Raw genomic sequence first — 18,235 nt, forward strand, 5'->3', positions numbered from 1 at the left:
CTTCAATCTTTCCCAGCATCAGGGTCTTTTCTAATGAGTCAGCTCTTTGCATGACATGGCCAGAGTATTGGAGTTTCAGCTTCAACATCAGTCCTTCCAATGAACATTCAGGACTGATTTCCTTTAGGATGGACTGGTTGGACTGGTTGAATATGCTATCTAGGTTGTTCATAACTTACCTTCCAAGGAGGAAGCGTCTTTTAATTTCATGGCTGCAGTCACCATCTGCAGTGATTTTGGAGCCCCCCCAAAATAAAGTCAGCCACTGTTTCCACTGTTTCTCCATCTATTTGCCATGAAGTGACGGGACCGGAGCCATGATCTTTGTTTTCTGAATGTTGAGCTTTAAGCCAACCTTTTCACTCTCCTCTTTCACTTTCATCAAGAGGCTCTTTAATTCTTCTTCACTTTCTGCCATAAGGGTAGTGTCATCTGCATATCTGAGGTTATTGATATTTCTCCCAGCATTCTTGATTCCTGCTTGTGCTTCATCCAGCCCAGCATTTCTCATGATGACTCTGCATATAAGTTAAATAAGCAAGGTGACAATATACAGCCTTGAAGTACTCCTTTTCCTATTTGGAACCAGTCTGTTGTTCCGTATCCAGTTCTAACTGTTGCTTCCTGACCTCCATACAGATTTCTCAAGAGGCAGATCAGGTGGTCTGGTATTCCCATCTCTTTCAGGATTGTCCACAGTTTATTGTGATCCACACAGTCAAAGGCTTTGGCATAGTCAATAAAGCAGAAATAGATGTTTTTCTGGGACTCTTACTATTTTGATGATACAGAGAATGTTGGCAATTTGATATCTTGTTCCTCTGCCTTTTCCAAAACCAGCTTGAACATCTGGGAGTTCACGGTTCACGTATTGTTGAAGCTGGCTTGAAGAATTTTGAGCATTACTTTGCTAGCATGTGAGATGAGTGCAATTGTGTGGTAGTTTGAGCATTCTTTGGCATTGCCTTTCTTAGGGATTGGAATGAAAACTGACCTTTTCCAGTCCTGTAGGCACTACTGAGTTTTCCAAATTTGCTGGCATATTGAGTGCAGCACTTTCACAGCATCATCTTTTAGGATTTGAAACAGCTCAACTGGAATTCCATCACCTCCACTAGCTTTGTTCGTAGTGATGCTTCCTAAGGCCACTTGACTTCACATTCCAGGATTCTGGCTGTAGGTGAGTGATCATACCATCATGATTATCTGGGTTGTGAAGATCTTTTTTGTACAGTTCTTCTGTGTATTCTTACCGCCTTTTTTTAATATCTTCTGCTTCTGTTAGGTCCATACCATTTCTGTCCTTTATTGAGCCCATCTTTGCATGAAATGTTCCTTGGTATCTCTAATTTTCTTGAAGAGATCTCTAGTCTTTCCCATTCTATTGTTTTTGTCTATTTCTTTGCACTCGTCACTGAGGACGGCTTTCTGCTTTCTCCTTGCTATTCTTTGAAACTCTGCATTCAAATGGGTATATCTTTCCTTCTCTCTTTTGCTTTTCGCTTCTCTTATTTTCACAGCTATTTGTAAGGCCTCCTCAAACAGCCATTTTTCCCTTTTGCATTTCTTTTTCTTGGGGATGGTCTTGATCCCTGTCTCCTGTACAATGTCACGAACCTCCATCCATAGTTCATGAGGCACTCTGTCTATTAGATCTAGTCCCTTAAATCTGTTTCTCACTTCCACTGTATAATTGTTAAGGATTTGATCTAGGTCATACCTGAATGGTCTAGTGGTTTTCCCTACTTTCTTCAATTTAAGTCTGAATTTGGCAATAAGGAGTTCATGATCTGAGCACAGTCAGCTCCTGGTCTTGTTTTTGCTGACTATATAGAGCTTCTCCATCTTTGGCTGCAAAGAATAGAATCAATCTGACTTCGGTGTTGGCCATCTGGTGAGGTCCATGTGTAGAGTCTTGTGTTGTTGGAAGAGGGTGTTTGCTATGTCCAGTGCATTCTCTTGGCAGAACTCCATTAGCCTTTGCCCTGCTTCATTCTGTACTGCAAGGCCAAATTTGCCTGTTACTCCAGGTGTTTCTTGACTTCCTACTTTTGCATTCCAGTCCCCTATAATGAAAAGGACATCTTTTTTGGGTGTTAATTCTAGAAGGTCTTGTAGGTCTTCATAGCACCGTTCAGCTTCTTCAGTGTTACTGGTTGGGGCATAGACTTGGATTACCGTGATATTGAATGGTTTGCCTTGGAAATGAAGAAACTCTGACTGTTTAGGATTCCATTTTTGGGAGAGCTTAAACTGTAATTAAATTAAATCTCAGTTTGATAACACCAGACCTAGTGTGAGTAACTTCATTATGGGTATGCTGTCATGTTTTCAACACAATTAACCTAGAAATTCTCTCAGTTGTTTTGTGAAAGTTCAGATGTTTGGATTGTCTACAGCCTTATCAGAAAAGAGTGATTTCCCTTCTTATATAACTTCAGTCATGGATTATGTTTTCGCAAAATTATGACCTATCTTTTGAAACTTTATGTCCCTCTTTTGCTAAGGCTCAGAGCAAGTAAATCGAGTCCTTTCTACAAGGTTCCTTATACTGTGTATAAAGTCGATCATGTACAAATTTGGTTAGATCTAAATTACAAGAGAAATGTAGACCTTTTAAATGTTGATTGAGGGCCTGGATGAAATAGAAGGTTTCAGTGAACACCTCGGGTGTGACTATCCAGGTGTATTCTTGTCCTGCCCAGGTGAAGATAAAAAGGAAAGATTTAGGGTAAAAAAGAGAAGGCATCAGGTATATTCTGATTGGAGTTTGTTGGATGAGGAAGCTCAAGACAGGCAAATTAGAAGTGAATGATCTGATGTAATTGGTTTGGGAGCATATTTGTCTTTCTCTGGATTGTTCTTGTGCTTCCCAGGTGGCTCAGTGCTAAAAGAATCCAACTGCCAATGCAGGAGATGCAGGAAGATTCTTGCTTGTAAAATCCCATGAACAGAGAAACCTGGTGGGCTACAGTACATGGGGTCGCAAAGAGCTGAACACAACTGATCAACTGAGCATGCATATGCTTGTGGATTGTTCCTAGTTGGAAGCTGGCAGTCACTGACCAAGTCTTGACCATTTAGGGCCAATTGCTGTAGAGATGATTATTGTTGACTTCTGTGGATGTTTACAGGAGAAGTTGTGGATCCATGTTCTATATGTGGTCTACCCATTCATTATCCAAACAGATTGATCTCTCACCCTTTTCCCTTATAATTTTCTCCAGCTACATCTAGAAATGATTTGAAAGGTAATGAAGTAAGATTTTGCAAAGTGGAAATATAACATTTTTCTTAATCTACTGGCAGGTATCTGAAAACATGGACTTTTCATCTTAATTCCATTAGAGTTAATTTTGTATCTGCAATTGTTTATGTTGTTACAGAGGATCTTGATGATTTAAGAATGGAGGGAGTAACTACCCTGACACCTTCTGGGAGCAAATTTAACCAAGGTCGAGCTACTTACTCTGCTGAACCTCAGGCCAAAGTCACATTGAACATCTGTTCAAGGTGTGCCAGGTAAAACAGATTATAGGTGTATCTATGTATAAACATGATCTTGATTTTTTAAATCTAAGATTTTGATGCAAAGGGTGTACTCCTCTGTGTTAAGAGAATCTTTTCCTCCTGGTTATCTTTTGTGCTGAGTTAACAAGAGAGTTAGTTGTACAGTTTATCCTCATGCCCAATGCCACGCAGACCAACAATGAATCAAAGAGTTTAGATTGTCTTTACTTCACAGTTGGAGACTATTCTAAGACTTTCTGCCTCTGAATTTCATTTGCTGTCTGCCTTTCTGTTCCTTTTCAAAAGAAGATTCAAGGGACTCTAGAAGTTCAAAGCCACTTCTAAGGCACCTGCATAAAGGACCGTTTGCCCAGGTACAGTTTAAGATCGGACCTTACTGGCCTCTTAACCTGTTCCTCATCTTGTTCACCTCCTGGAAAGAATTTAATCAGCTTGATGCTTTTCAGTTTTGGCAGCTGGAAGCAATCTTTGCATATAGTGTATGTGGCCAAAGAAGTAGCTTAAGTTAACTGCCGAGTCAGCTCCCAGTGCTGGTCTAGCAGAAGCTCACCAAATAGCTAGAATTCACTCTTTTGTAGGAACTAAATCTCATTTGCAAAGAGGCTTTTAAGCCTGTTTAAATGATAAAACAAGTCTTCTAACCCTTATGTAAATGGTGCAGATTAGCAAGAACAATGCCCTGGCTGGCCAGTTTTATCTCCTTTGCTTTAAGTCTAGCTGTTCTATTGTACAGTTTGAGAGGGGATTAGTGGCTTGGAAATAGGGAGCAGGGGGAAGTGTAGGAAAATCAAATCAGATTTTTGTAGCTTTTCCTTGCCTTTACCCCTCGGGAAGTTTAATTGTAGTTGTCATGGGCTTAGAAAAATAAAAAGAGATAGAATAAAAATAAATAGAAAAATCAGAGGATATTATTTGACATCATTAAGAGACATGCCACAATAAAATGAAAACACCATGGGAAACATTGCTTCAGACAAGTAATATTTGGGTGGATTGATTTTTTTGATTAGGGGTATGAAGAAAACTACAAATATTTATGTGATGATATTTAGGCATCCTGTGTGTGGAAGAGTCATTTGGCAATTAAAAAGAACTTTATAGTATGTTTGTCCATTTACAGGTTGACTGGGAGGGGTTGGTGCTTGGTTCTTGGTCTTTGGTCCTTCATATTATTTGTAGAAGATTGGGATATGAGGAGTTTTTTTTGGAAAGGAAATCCCATGAAAAATACATGTTTTACTAAAGTACTGAAGGTTTGAATTGGGAAAGGACCAAACCCATTACATAGCCCTAAATTATTCACATTCAGCTTTCCAATGATAAGCTAGATTATAAATTATAAACTACCTGCGTTAAGATGAACTCCTAATCTCTAAGGGCTTCCCTGGTGGCTCACATGGTAAAGAATCTGCCTGCAATACAGGAGACCTGATTGAGAGAGCTGGATAGGGTCCTGTATGCATAGACAGCCAACCAAGTGATCACAGTGAAGGATTCTCAAGGAATAAGAAGTTTCTCTTCTTTTTCTCCGGTGCGCTGAGATAATTCCCATGTAAATGCTGAAGCAGTTGAAAATGTTTTGAGTTCCGCCCCCCCTCTTTTAGAAAGGCCCACATTAAAGTACTCAGGCACTGAAGAAAAAAGAGCCTCATTTTCCTGACATGAAGGAATTTTCTGCCTTAGGCTTCTTACAGACTAGGGAGAAAACTATAGCTCATCATTGGGGACAATAAGACAGTGTAGGGTGGTTGTGTTTTTGTGTTTGTTTGTTTCTCAGAGTTTCATGGTCAAGGAATATTTTTTTTCAGGTAGAACTGGAAGGTTAAAAGCTTAAAGGATGTGTTGTTTTCTTGAAATAGTGCTGTAGCCCCAAGACACCCAAGAGTCATTGAGATTCAAGGGATGGTCAGAGCTTCTGCAAAGAACCCATCAGTGAGCAAGTTAGTGTAAAGAGGTGGAGTGTACTCTTAAAATCGTCATTTTCCTCAATCTCTGTTTCAAATACTGCACTGCTTTTGAGCTACATATGGGGTCACAGTATCTAGAAGGAAGTTTGCATAAGATATGTCCAGAACATTATTACTCTTATCAAATTGAGGGCATACAGCCAAAGGCCACAGAGCCCTTCTTATTCAGAACCTGATTAGAAGACATGATCTGTCCTGAAACTAATACATTGCTCTGGGAACAGTTGATGGATATAATGTATATGCGATCACTGGTAGGACTTCTGATTTTCAAGAGATCAGATACTCAGCCATTAAAAAGAATACATTTGAATCAGTTCTAATGAGGTGGATGAAACTGGAGCCTATTATACAGAGTGAAGTAAGCCAGAAGGAAAAACACCAATACAGTATACTAACGCATATATATGGAATTTAGAAAGATGGTAACGATAACCCTGTATACGAGGCAGCAAAAGAGACACTGATGTATAGAACAGGCTTATGGACTCTGTGGGAGAGGGAGAGGGTGGGAAGATTTGGGAGAATGGCATTGAAACATGTGAAATGTCATGTATGAAACGAGATGCCAGTCCAGGTTCAATGCACGATGCTGGATGCTTGGGGCTGGTGCACGGGGACGACCCAGAGGGATGGTATGGGGAGGGAGGAGGGAGGAGGGTTCAGGATGGGGAACACATGAGAAATAAAGGAATAAAAAATTAAAAAAATAAAATAAAATAAAATAAAATTTAAAAAAAAAGAAAAAGAGGAGTTCAGCCCACGTTAAGTTGCTCTGTAAAGTTTTATGTGCAATGAAGTGGCTAAACTATCAAGAATGTAAAAAAAATGTATTGATTAGCATGGTCACAAGAAATAAAATTATAACTTTTTTCATAAATATTTCATACATTGTTAGAAAAGTGCAGATGGAAGAAAGCTTATGTTTTCAAGCTGGAAAATTATTCCAGGGTAATGTTATTCCCTTAGCTCTTGGTGACCTTAATCTGATGTGGACATTGCTGCAATTTGTATGGTTTAAACAAACAGATGACATCAGCTGGCAAGTAGAAAAATGCACAGTTAAAAGATGTCTGATCACCAAGATATATTGAGATTCTAACCCAAAATGTCTGTTTTCCCCTCAGATCATAAGGAAAAGAAACCATTACAAAACAATTTTAAGTAAATAAAGAATTTTCTATGTATAATATAATATAGCAGTGTCCTTATAACTGCTAATTTTTTTTTTTTTTTTTTGCATTACAAGTTAGATTTTTTGATATATTCATTGAGTGTCTTGGTTTGACTTTTAGAAAATTCTACTCGTACAGCAAAGCCTTGAATGGCATGGGCAAAATAAGTTTAATTTGTTGCCTTGGAGTCACACTGAGTCATATCAACCAAAAAGTAAAATGTCAGTAGGTCAATAATGCACATTGTCTGTAATTATCAGCAAAACTCGTGTGGTTTTAAAAAACAGTGGTTTGGAGAATTGTGAGTTTCAAATTAAATTTCTTTATTAAATACCCTGAATTTTCTTTTTAGGGTAACAGTTAAGATATCAATAACAAGCAAACAAATGCTGATACCAAGGCAGCAAATTACTATTTCACTGAAGTTTATAAGCCATTTTTCTGGAAAGACCACCCATTAATTCTGTCTACCAACTGCCATTCTGAGGAGTTAAATCTTGTTTTTGTGGACTCCTGCCAGGGCATTCCGGGTGGTAGGGTGCTGTTTGTTTTTGATGGTGCAAGTGTTTGCATTCATTCATGCCTAACATCAATAGAGCACAAAAAAGGAACGGAAAGCCATTTAAAAAGAAATTGGATTATAGAGAACATACAGTGACGCTGGCGCAGAAACCGCAGCCTGAGAACCTTAGGAGAAATTTGTTTCCAGATAGCCTGCTGATTTTTCACTGATTTGCTTCACATCATTGTGCCAAAAATTGTTCACCATTTCTTCTGTACATCGTGACATTACAATAACGAGTTTATTCCTATATTGACTTGATAAAGCAAAAGCCAATGATTGCTGGTGATAGGATGCTGAAGAAAAGATAAATGATTGCTTATAAATATGAGCTATTTCAAACTAACTATTTTAGGATTTACTAGTTAAGAAAGCTGACATCATTAGTGATATGTTATATTCTGTTTCACTTTGCTATGCATTTTTTTTCCCTTTTTCCTCCCAACCTCTTTTATAAGGTTTATTTTCAGTAAGTTCCCACTGGGAAAAAGTGAGCCAAACTGACCTAAAGGAAAATGGATAAGGACAAAAGGGACTACTATCATTGTTTACAGTTACAAAAATTTCCATAAAATTGACTTCCTACACCTAGATTAAAAGGTTTGGTTTGAGTGATGAATATAGTGCATGTTTTAAGTAACAGAAATGGTTCATTTGAACCAAAATGAATTTATGGAAGACTCTCTCTGTGTCAAGTACTGGGATAAACTCTGGAAAGAAAAATTAACACTGCTGATCACTAGGAACTTATATTCTGGCTGGAAACAGACTTGGAAAAAATAAGTGCAACCCAAAATGTCAGACAGTGATAGTTCTCTAGAAAAAATAAAGCATCGTAAAATGGCTCTGTTATGCCAGACATGATTGATTTGGGGGCCTTTAGTGTGGGGAAAGTCCATACCCTTGGAGAGATTGAAATATGACTTCCATGGTTCATTCTGCATGAAGGAAGAAATGAGGCCAACACATATCAGCCAGAAACTGGAGACCACTTTATCTCAGTTTTAAACACTTTAACTTCATAGTTCTTTTGTTTATAAATTGATACAATATCCTCTCCATCTCTACTCTTTTTAGTAGTGGTTTTGTGATTCATAAGAGAGGGAGGGCCTTGGGCTGCGTAAGTACACACCTACTCTGTTTAATTAATTAATCAACTTTTGGTTGCATTGGGTCTTTGTTGCTCTGTGTGGACTTTCTCTTGTTGCAGCAAGCAAGGGGTAGGGGGGCTACTCTTTAGTTATGGTGTGAGGGCTTCTCCTTGTGGTGGCTTCTCTTGCTGTAGAGCACAGGCTCTAGGTAAACAGGCTTTAGCAGTTTTGGAGCACAGGTTTATGTGCTTCGTGACATGCGGAATCTTCCCAGACCAGGGGTTGAACCATGTCTTCTGCATTGGCAGGTGGACTCTTAACCACTGGACCACCGAGGAAGTCCACACTTACTCTAAAAGACTACTTCTTCTTATGTGAAAAAGAGCTGGGCTTTAGAGCGGTAGAGACGAAGGTTGGAATCTCAGCTTGCCCACTCCACTGGACAACTCTGAGAAATCACTTACCCTCTCTAAACCTCAGTTTCCCACCTATAACTTGGAAGTGGTCATTTCCCATTTCCAGTTATAGCAGACTGGAGTGGCTAGCTCAGTTTCAAGCATTGAGTCTACTCTGGGGAAAAAAAGTGTTACAAGATAAAAATATTTTTATACATTTCAGAAGAAGTTAAATATGCTTTTGAAATGCGGGGAAGTCATGTTATATACTGAGAAAAAACAAGCATCAAGGTCAAGATCTAGGGAAACATTATGAGGGTTTAGGGAATAGAATATTATGGGTAATTTTTGGTTGATTTTGAACAAAATGCATAAAAGTATTTGAATTACAGAGACTTTTTCTCATCGTTTTCCTCATATTTCCTCTCTCTGTGAAAGTACCAGTCTACATACTTATATTCTCTCTCTATCTATCCATCCCTTCTATAAACCCTTTCTAAGACTGTGATGTAAGAGACACTAGAAGGAAATGGATAGCCTGAGAGAGGCAGGGAAAGATGGTCTTTTAGTCATCTTTGCTAAGTAACAGCAGCCTTGAATGAGAGCCAAAAAATTGTTTGCAAATCCCACAGTCAGTACTAGTAGGCTGATTTTCCAGTTCGTACCAGAATGCCTGAGATTATTTTATTGGCATCTCCAAAGAGTTTGTCAGGACTCCTGTGATCTTCAATCAGAGTAACCTCTTTTTCCTTTATAGACTTTCTGGGTCTTAAACATATTATCTGTGATTTATAGAAGAGTCCTTTTGGGGAAATCCACCCACAGAATGGGCTTTCCAGGTGGCAAGTAGTAAAGAATCCGCCTGCCAATTCAGGAGATGCAAGAGACACAGGTTCGATCCCTGGGTTGGGAAGGTCCTCTGGAGTAGGAAATGGAAACTCCAGTATTCTTGCCTGGGAAATCCCATGGACCCAGAGGTACCTGACAGGCTACAGTCTATAGGGTTGCAATGAGTCAGACATGACTGAGCGCACACATACATACCCAGAGAATAAGCATCTTAGCATTAGGGAATGGAAATAGCATATTGTCTGAGAAAGTCAATATTGTCAATTTCAAGGTGGGAGAAGAGTCCTAAGTTTGCAGTGGGGTGCTCAGTGGTACCCATGGACTGGCTTTCCCACACTAATAGGCACAATAGGACAGCATGTACAAGAAGATGTAACTAAATCCCACGGACGGGGGAGCGTGGCAGGCTGCAGTCCATGGGGTCGCTAAGAGTCGGACACGACTGAGCGACTTCACTTTCACTTTTCACTTTCATGCATTGCAGAAGGAAATGGCAACCCACTCCACTGTTCTTGCCTGGAGAATCCCAGGGATGGGAGAGTCTGGTGGGGCCACACAGAGTCCGACATGACTGAAGCGACTTAGCAGCAGCAGCAGCAGGACAAATTAGAAAATCCAGGAACAAATAAAGTATTTTTTGTTGCTGTTGATCTCCTATGCCTCCTTTACCCAATATATCCCTGAAAAGGATGCCTGAACCAGCTGAAGGAGACGGACCAGCACTTCATTCTTGTTCTTTTATCATTTGATGGGCATTTGGGTTGTTTCTGCTTTTTAGACTTAAGAACTATGCTGCTAGGAATATTTCAGTGCAAGTTTTAGTGTGAACATGTTTTGTCATTTCTCTTGAGTATATATCTAGGAGTACAATTATTGGGTCATATGTTAATTTTGTATTTACTTTTAAGGAACTACCAAACTGATTTCTGAAGTGGTTGTACCATTTCACAATCCCACCATTAATGTATGAGAGTTCCAAATTTTCAACATCCTCATCAACCTTTGTTACTCTTTCTTTTCATTGTTTTGCTTTCAAATATTAGTCATCCTATTGAGAATAAAGTATTATTCCATTGTGATTTTTTAAAAGTTTTATTTATTTTATCTTTGGCTACATTGGGTATTAGTTGCAGCCCCTGGGATCTTAATTGCATCACTTGGGATCTTTTGTTGCGACGTGTGGGTTTCTCTCTAGTTGTGGGACCTGAGCTCAGTAGTTGCCCCTCTCAGGCTTAGTTGCCCCATGGCATGTGGGATCTTAGTTCCCCAACCAGTGGTCAAACCTGTGTCCCCCACATTACAAGGCAGATTCTAAAGCACTGGACCACCAGGGAAGTTCTAAAATGTACTATTTGGTGAAATAAAAAAGATAGGGAGAAGCTTGATGAGGAATCAGAGATATTTGCATGTTAAATTTAGGTTGCCTATTAGACATATGTAGTCAAAATCTCTCTCTCAGCAACAGAACTAATAGTTAATAGAATAAAACTTTGCATTCTCTTTCGGGCTTCCCTTGTGGCTTAGCTGGTAAAGAATCCACCTGCAATGTGGGAGACCTGAGTTCAGTCCCTGGGTTAGGAAGATCCTCTGCAGAAGGGGAAGTCTACTCACTCCAGTATTCTGGCCTGCAGAATTCCATGGACTGTATAGTCCATGGGGTCGCAGAGTCAGACATGAATGAGCGACTTTCACTTCACTTGCATTCTCTTTTAGCAGCAGTATGAGAGAAGTGAAAGATTTGTCATGTCTTTCCAGAAAAGGCTTTGCGACTGTCATCAGCATTGGGGTCAGTAGGCTACATTGTACATGTATCAGAAATGACCTCACACCTCATAGCTCTTTACCTCTCCAGGCATGCTTGGCTTACCATCTATCATAATCTGCTTAACTTGAATTTCTTACGTAAATTGTTTATCATTCCTTCATTCTCATTAAAATATTAACTGTATGGGAGCTGGAACCAAGGCTGTCTTGGATCACGGATATATCCTCAGTACGTTAAATAACTTGTGACCCACATGAAATAGCCACTGAATACTTGAGTGAATGAAAGATTGGAGAAGAAGTATCAACCAGAATCTCTTTCTTCCTCTCTTTCTGCCTCCCTTTTTGTCCGCTTGTGTCTCTCCATCACTATCTCTAGACTCAACTTTCTTTCTCTCCATCAACATCTCTATTTTTACCTCCAGATTCAACTTTCTATTGGACCACTCCATGTGGGTAAGAATGGCCCTGGCACCTGGGTGCTCCAGGATTATAAATATCCTTAAAGCTTGGGCCTTTTTCTCACCCAGAGTTCATTTGATAATGTTTAGAAAGACTCTGCTAGCATATCCCCAAGTATTTGCTACAAGAGATCAGGCACAGAGTAGGGTTGATGAGATACCTGCTTTACCTTTGGTCATAAGCTCACTCCTATGTTAGGGGAAGAGACACCCCTTGATTGGAAATTCCACCAGAATCATGAAAAGTTGAGGAGAAGCATTTATCAAGAGAAAGAGATTCAGTGCAGACAGAATGATAGCATGACCATCCCAACAAAATAAAATTAATAAGATATTTGATTCATTCAAGTTCATATTTGATTCATAGAGAGCTTAAAATTATATTAAGTACTCTAGCAAATATTACTTCATTTTAAAACCAGTCCTCCTAATTTTTACACCAACTGCACAGATGGTTGAAACTTGACCAAGAAAGTTTAAATAACTTCTACACACAGCCAAGAAATGTCTTTGGTGGACATAAACCCAAGACTTCTGAATCAAAATTCAATATTCTTCCAGCTATAGTACACGGCTCTGTAAGTCATTCTGATACTCAGTGCCATTTCCCACCTTCCATTTTCTAACTTGAGGTTAAAAGCCTGTATGATTTCCTTTCCACTAATGTTGTGTCACTGGTAAGCCTAATGACAGATTCCAGTCTTGGATCCAACAAACACTTGAGTTGCCATCAACAGCTACCTTGGGGACAATTTCCTTTTGCTTTGAACGCCCAGTCTGTCTTTCAGCCTGGTCCCTTTGCTTTCCTAGATCCAATTTCCATCTTAAGTAGTTTTCTTCTTTTACAATGTAAGAATTCATATAGTGTGACTCTAGATTCTTCTGGTAATAAATCAGCATGGCAAAAAGCTTAGGAGTTAGGAGTCCTGAAAAGTGGTATCTTCTTCTGACTTTTGCTGATAAGGGTAGAAGGTGGGTAGGAGAGAAACACCCTGAGGACATGCATATATGTTTGTTTTCACGTATTTTATTTCTCTTATTTCCTAAGCCCCAACCAAACCAGGCTTGTCTCTTTTCCCCATTAAGATTCTGTGATTATCTCCCATCTTACCCACGTTCTCTCTTCCAAAGTGAGCCGACCTCAGGTGCATGAAAGAACTCGTTCCTTCCCTACAACCTACAGACACATTCAGACATACTTTCTTCTCCACACACAGCTCATATTTCCTTCCTTCCCTCTAAAGTTCTCTCGTTGCTTCTAAACTGAAAGCAGTTAGGAAACAGCAACCCACTCCAGTATTCTTGCCTGGGAAATCCCATGGTCAGAGGAACCTGGCAGGTTACAGTCCATGGGGTCACAAAGAGTTGGACATGACTTAGTGACTAAAAAACAAACCAAAATTGTCCCTCGGGATCCTGGGATGTGAAACCCATCAATATTGCTGGAGGGCCAACTGTCTAGGCCGTTTTATATAAAACACATAGACATCCCTAGATATTGGTATCTGAGAATGTTGTACATCTTTTGGCCTTCTGTTTCATTTTTTACATCTTCCCCTGTTCAATTTCTCACTAATTGTTACATATTGACTTTCTCTCCTCTTTTAGAGGGAAAGTGTTCATCTCTCAATTGTGTCTAACTCTTTGTTGAACACATGGGCTGTAGCTTGCCAGGCTCCTCTGTCCATGGAATTTCCCAGGAAGGAATACTGGAGTGGATAGCTATTCCCTTCTCCAGGGGATCGTCCTGATCCAGAGATGGAACCTGGGTTTCCCACATTGCAGGTAGATTCTTTACCACCTGAGCCACCAGGGAAGCCCCTTCTAGAGGAAAAGGCAGCAAAATATTGATTCTATTGATTGATATTGTATGGATGGATTCATTTCGAATCCAGTTCAGAACTCCAACAGTCTACAGGGAATATGTTCCAAATCTGAGGCATCATTCCCACCGAATTGTCTGTTTGTTTAATAAAGGAGAGATGGTTGGCACCAAGATTAAAGGCAGAATTTTTTTTGTTTGTTTGAATTGGTCATGAAGTCTGAAAGTTGGCTACTTCTTGCTGGATGGCCTGGGGATTACATATTTCAATTGTCTTTATACAGTTTGTTGATTTTATTCACCTGTTACCTGCAGTTTTGTCCTCATGAGCAGGCATGGCATGTTGACTGACCCCATCTTTCCCCTCCCACCCCATGTCTCCCCTCCCACCCACATTCATTTTTTTCCAAAACAACAGAATCAAAACGCTTTTCATTGGATTTCAGTAAGTTAGGAGGTTTTACCATTATAAAAAACAAAAACAAAAAAAACCACTAAAGATTTCCTTAAAATTTACTTATCTTCTTGATGTGACAAGGGTACTCTGAATCTCTCCTCCGGTTGCCATTCAGTATTGTGTCTGAACGTGAGGAGCAGAGTTCTTATTCTATATCATCTTGATATCAGTGCCTCAATGTTAAGGGATCCCTGGTGTAAGCTTCTGAAATCAGAGAATTAGGACTACTTTGTATAAAATGAATGTACTTTGGTTTCAGTAGCCTTATAAGTACCTTGCCCAGAGCAGGTAGTTATAGTTTTAAATGAGTACCCAGACTGTTTAGGCTTTTTTACTCAACTGAAATAAGGTATCACATTATCATTTGTTAATAATCTGCCATTCATTTGTAACACAATTAATCAGAGGCCCCTTCCTTCTTGTGGCTTGAATGAGTTAAAGTGCCCTGTTCCATTTCTGAGAAAGCACCAGAGAATCCACAGGATGGCATGTCCTGCTGCATCCACGAGAGGACATGCTGGTGGCAGAGTGGCTGCAGCCTGGGGAAGTCATATTTCAAGATGATTCTCAATGCCCACTGGTCATAAAAGCATGATATGATGGGGTCCAATTCACATTTTAAATCATGCCATTTTAGAATTAGAGAATTTCTGATATAGATCTTGGACTATCCCACATGTTTTTGCAATAGAGAGAATACCTATAAAAACATCATCCAATAAAGTGACACTCAGGGAACAGCCTGTGTTGTAAAAGTTAATTCTCTGCTGCCAGAGATTCAGCCAAGAAAACGTGGGCTCAATTTAGCGATGTCACAAGGTTGGGAGAAAAGTCATTGTCAAGATGAAATTCGCATTTGTGTAATGAATAGTCCACTCGTTCAAGTGAGTTAATATAGAGATATTTATGGTATGTCTTAGATCAATTTTGGTGTAAAATACAGGTGGAAATAAGAGTGGCAACTGTTAATTGTGTGCATAGGCAATATGCAGAGTGAGTGTGCCCACTTCCTTTGAAATTTTAGGAAAGTATCTATTTGGGGGGAGAGGGAAGATTGTCTTTTAGATCCAATCACCTCATGTTATTGCTTTTCCTAAAAGGAATTTATGAGATAATTGTTTGACTCTCTACTCAGAGTTCTTCTGCTTTCACAGAAACAGGCAGGAAAGAGTAAAACATTCCTTTCTCCACAGCTACCCTGACTGAGCACACACACACCTTTGCTCCATCTGCCTCTTCCCTTCATTGTTGCGTAAAGGCAGCTGGGTGATAACATATTTCATCCGAGTCCTCCTTCCTACATTTACCAGAAGCACTGATTCCTTCTTAACTGTCCACAGGGTGCCAGTGCTTTCTGGCTTCTCGCTCCACTTGCTTTTTTTTTTTTTTTAATTTCTGCTGGGTCTTCATTTTGGCGCACGAGCTTCTCTAGTTGCAGTGCATGGACTAAGGAGTTGTGGTGTGCAGGCTTCTCAAGTTGCAGCACGCTGGCTTAGTTGCCCCACAGCATGTGGGATCTTAGTTCCCTGACCAGGGATTGAACCACACCCCCTGCATTGGAAGGCGAATTCTTAACCACTGGACCACCAGGGAAGTCCCTCTCCACTGGTTCTTTCTCTAACAGGTCAAGTAAGTGCTTTCCCATCTTGCTCTTCTTTGACACTTCCTATTTCCCCTGATCATTGACCTTTGCCTGGCTTCCTTCATTTCAAATGTCACCTCATCACTGAAGCCTTTTCTTATTCTAACTTCATCTCTCTCTCCTTACCTGACTTCTTTCTCAAAAGTTTCATTGTGCTCAGTCCCTGCTGTCATGTCCAGCTCTTTGCACCCTATGGACTATCGCCTGCCAGGCTCCTCTGTCTATGGGATTTTCCTGGCAAGAATACTGTAGTGGGTTGCCATACCTTCCTGCAGGGAACCTTCCCAACCCAGGGATTAAACCTGTCTCCTGTGTCTCCTTCATTGCAAGTGGTTTCTTTACAGCTGAGCCACCAGGAAGCCCCGAGGTTTCATTACTTACTATTTATTTATTTCAGGACTTGCTCCCTTTGTCTCCTCCTGCGTGAGGTTAGGAATCTGGTCTCTTTTGTTCACTGCCATAATTCCAACACCAAGAACAGTGCTTGGAATGCATAATTATTGAATAGTTGAATAAATTAATGGAAAGTACATGAGGCACATTAGTTATTAAAATTAGGAATAATAGCTAATTTTTACTGAGTGTATTCCATATCAGGTATTTTTCTAAGCACTTTATGTATATTAATTCATTTAATGCTGACAACATCAGAGAGGTTGGGCAGTTTACCAAATGTCGTACAGCCGATAAATAACAGAGCGAGGAGTTTAACTAGCAGGTCTTGCTCCAGAGAAGGCACTGTTTTATCCTCCACTACCAACAATAATAATGGGAGGATGTAGATGTGGAAGGAGGTCAGGAAAAGGAGGGAATGATGTTGCGGTGTGGCAAGTGGTTATGTAAATTAGTTGGAGTTTTCATGATGAGTTATCTCATCACTACCTTATTAGCATGATGAACAATCAATAAGAATTGCTGATGCTATTACATCTGCCCTGGTCCTAGTCCCTGTGTGGTATACCATCTAAACCATATTGCTGTTTAAAATAGAATGAAAGGGTACACTGCTGCTGCTGCTGCTGAGTCGCTTCAGTCGTGTCCGACTCTGTGCGACCCCATGGACTGCAGCCCACCAGGCTCCTCCGTCCATGGGATTTTCCATGCAAGAGTGCTGGAGTGGGGTGCCATTGCCTTCTCCAAAAGGGTACACAGTATTATCAAAAAGTTTGAAATGCTTCCAACAAAGTAATTTCACTGTAATTCTCTAGAAAAGGATGTGTATCTATAAAAAAAAAAGTTTGGGTCTTCAGATTCACTATGCTAGGCATTGTGCTGGTAGTAGAGATTTATAAGATATTAAATCTGCCACTCATGAGTTAACCAAAATCGTAGCAAATAGACTTGAACTACATTCAACTCATGTTGATTTGCAATAAGATTTGCTTGGACATATTCTTCTTGTGTAGGTGTACCCCAAATTATATTTTGATTTACACACAAAATATAAGAAAATTTAGAATAAAAATAAACTGATTAGTGTTTGTTTTAGCTTTAATATGATTATTGCCTTTTCAAAGTGACTTAAATCATAGTCAAGAAAAATTCCATTTTCATCCTCAATATTGTTTTTATCATCTCACTATGATAAAAATAAAATAAGACTGTAGCCAGGCTAAAAGAAAATGGGGCTGCTGCTGCTGCTGCTAAGTCACTTCAGTCATGTCCGACTCTGTGTGACCCCATAGACTGCAGCCCACCAGGCTTCCTGTCCCTGGGATTCTCCAGGCAAGAACACTGGAGTGGGTTGCCATTTCCTTCTCCAATGCATGAAAGTGAAAAGTGAATGTGAAGTCACTCAGTCGTGTCCAACTCTAGCGACCCCATGTACTGCAGCCTACCAGGCTCCTCCGTCCATGGGACCCTCCAGGCAAAAGTACTGGAGTGGGGTGCCATTGCCTTCTCCGAAAAGAAAATGGGGAGTAGACACAAATTACTAATATTAGAAATGAAAGAAGGGACATCATTACAGATCTCATGGCTATTAAAAGAATAATAAAGGATTTCTATGAATAACTCTATGCCCACAAATTGGCTAATCTAGATGAAATGGACCAATTCCTTGAGAGATACATGTGTGTGTGTTAGTAGCTCAGTTGTGTCTGACTCTGAGACCCCATGGATTATAGCCTGCCAGACTCCTCTGTCTATGGGATTCTCCAGGCAAGAATGTTGGAGTGGGTTACCATTCCCTTTTCTTTGGGATCTTCCTAACCCAATTTTTAAACTCATAAGAATAAATTAACAATATGAATAGGCCTGTATTTATTAAAGATTGATTTAATAATTAATAGCACCAGCCCCAGATAGGATGACTAATAAATTTAATTAAACATTTAAGGAAGAAACCATACTAATTCTTTACAGTCTCTTTCAGAGAACAGAAGCAGAGGGAATACTTTTTAAAAGATTAAACAATTATAAACTATCTTCAGTACTAGCATTCTGTTACTGGGAAAGTCTGTAAATACTTTTTATAATTTCCAGACATGTGCTTTCTGATAGAAAATTTCTCAACATGG

The 18,235-nt window shown here is 39.7% G+C and overlaps 1 protein-coding gene across 5 annotated transcripts in view; it reads left to right on the forward strand.

Annotated features, from left to right (window-relative positions):
- C14H8orf34 (chromosome 14 C8orf34 homolog) overlaps window positions 1–18,235 on the forward strand; it is a 366,056-nt gene that overhangs the window by 219,387 nt on the left and 128,434 nt on the right. For 4 of the 5 annotated variants that reach the window (XM_027561138.1, XM_027561139.1, XM_027561134.1 and 1 more), the window contains one exon: window positions 3,387–3,522. In XM_027561138.1, coding sequence (XP_027416939.1) covers window positions 3,387–3,522 — 136 coding nt within the window. The remainder of the gene's footprint in view (window positions 1–3,386; window positions 3,523–18,235) is intronic. The other variant, XM_027561136.1, reaches the window with a different exon arrangement.

This window comes from Bos indicus x Bos taurus, chromosome 14 (assembly GCF_003369695.1).
Source record: "Bos indicus x Bos taurus breed Angus x Brahman F1 hybrid chromosome 14, Bos_hybrid_MaternalHap_v2.0, whole genome shotgun sequence".
Lineage (NCBI taxonomy): Eukaryota > Metazoa > Chordata > Mammalia > Artiodactyla > Bovidae > Bos > Bos indicus x Bos taurus.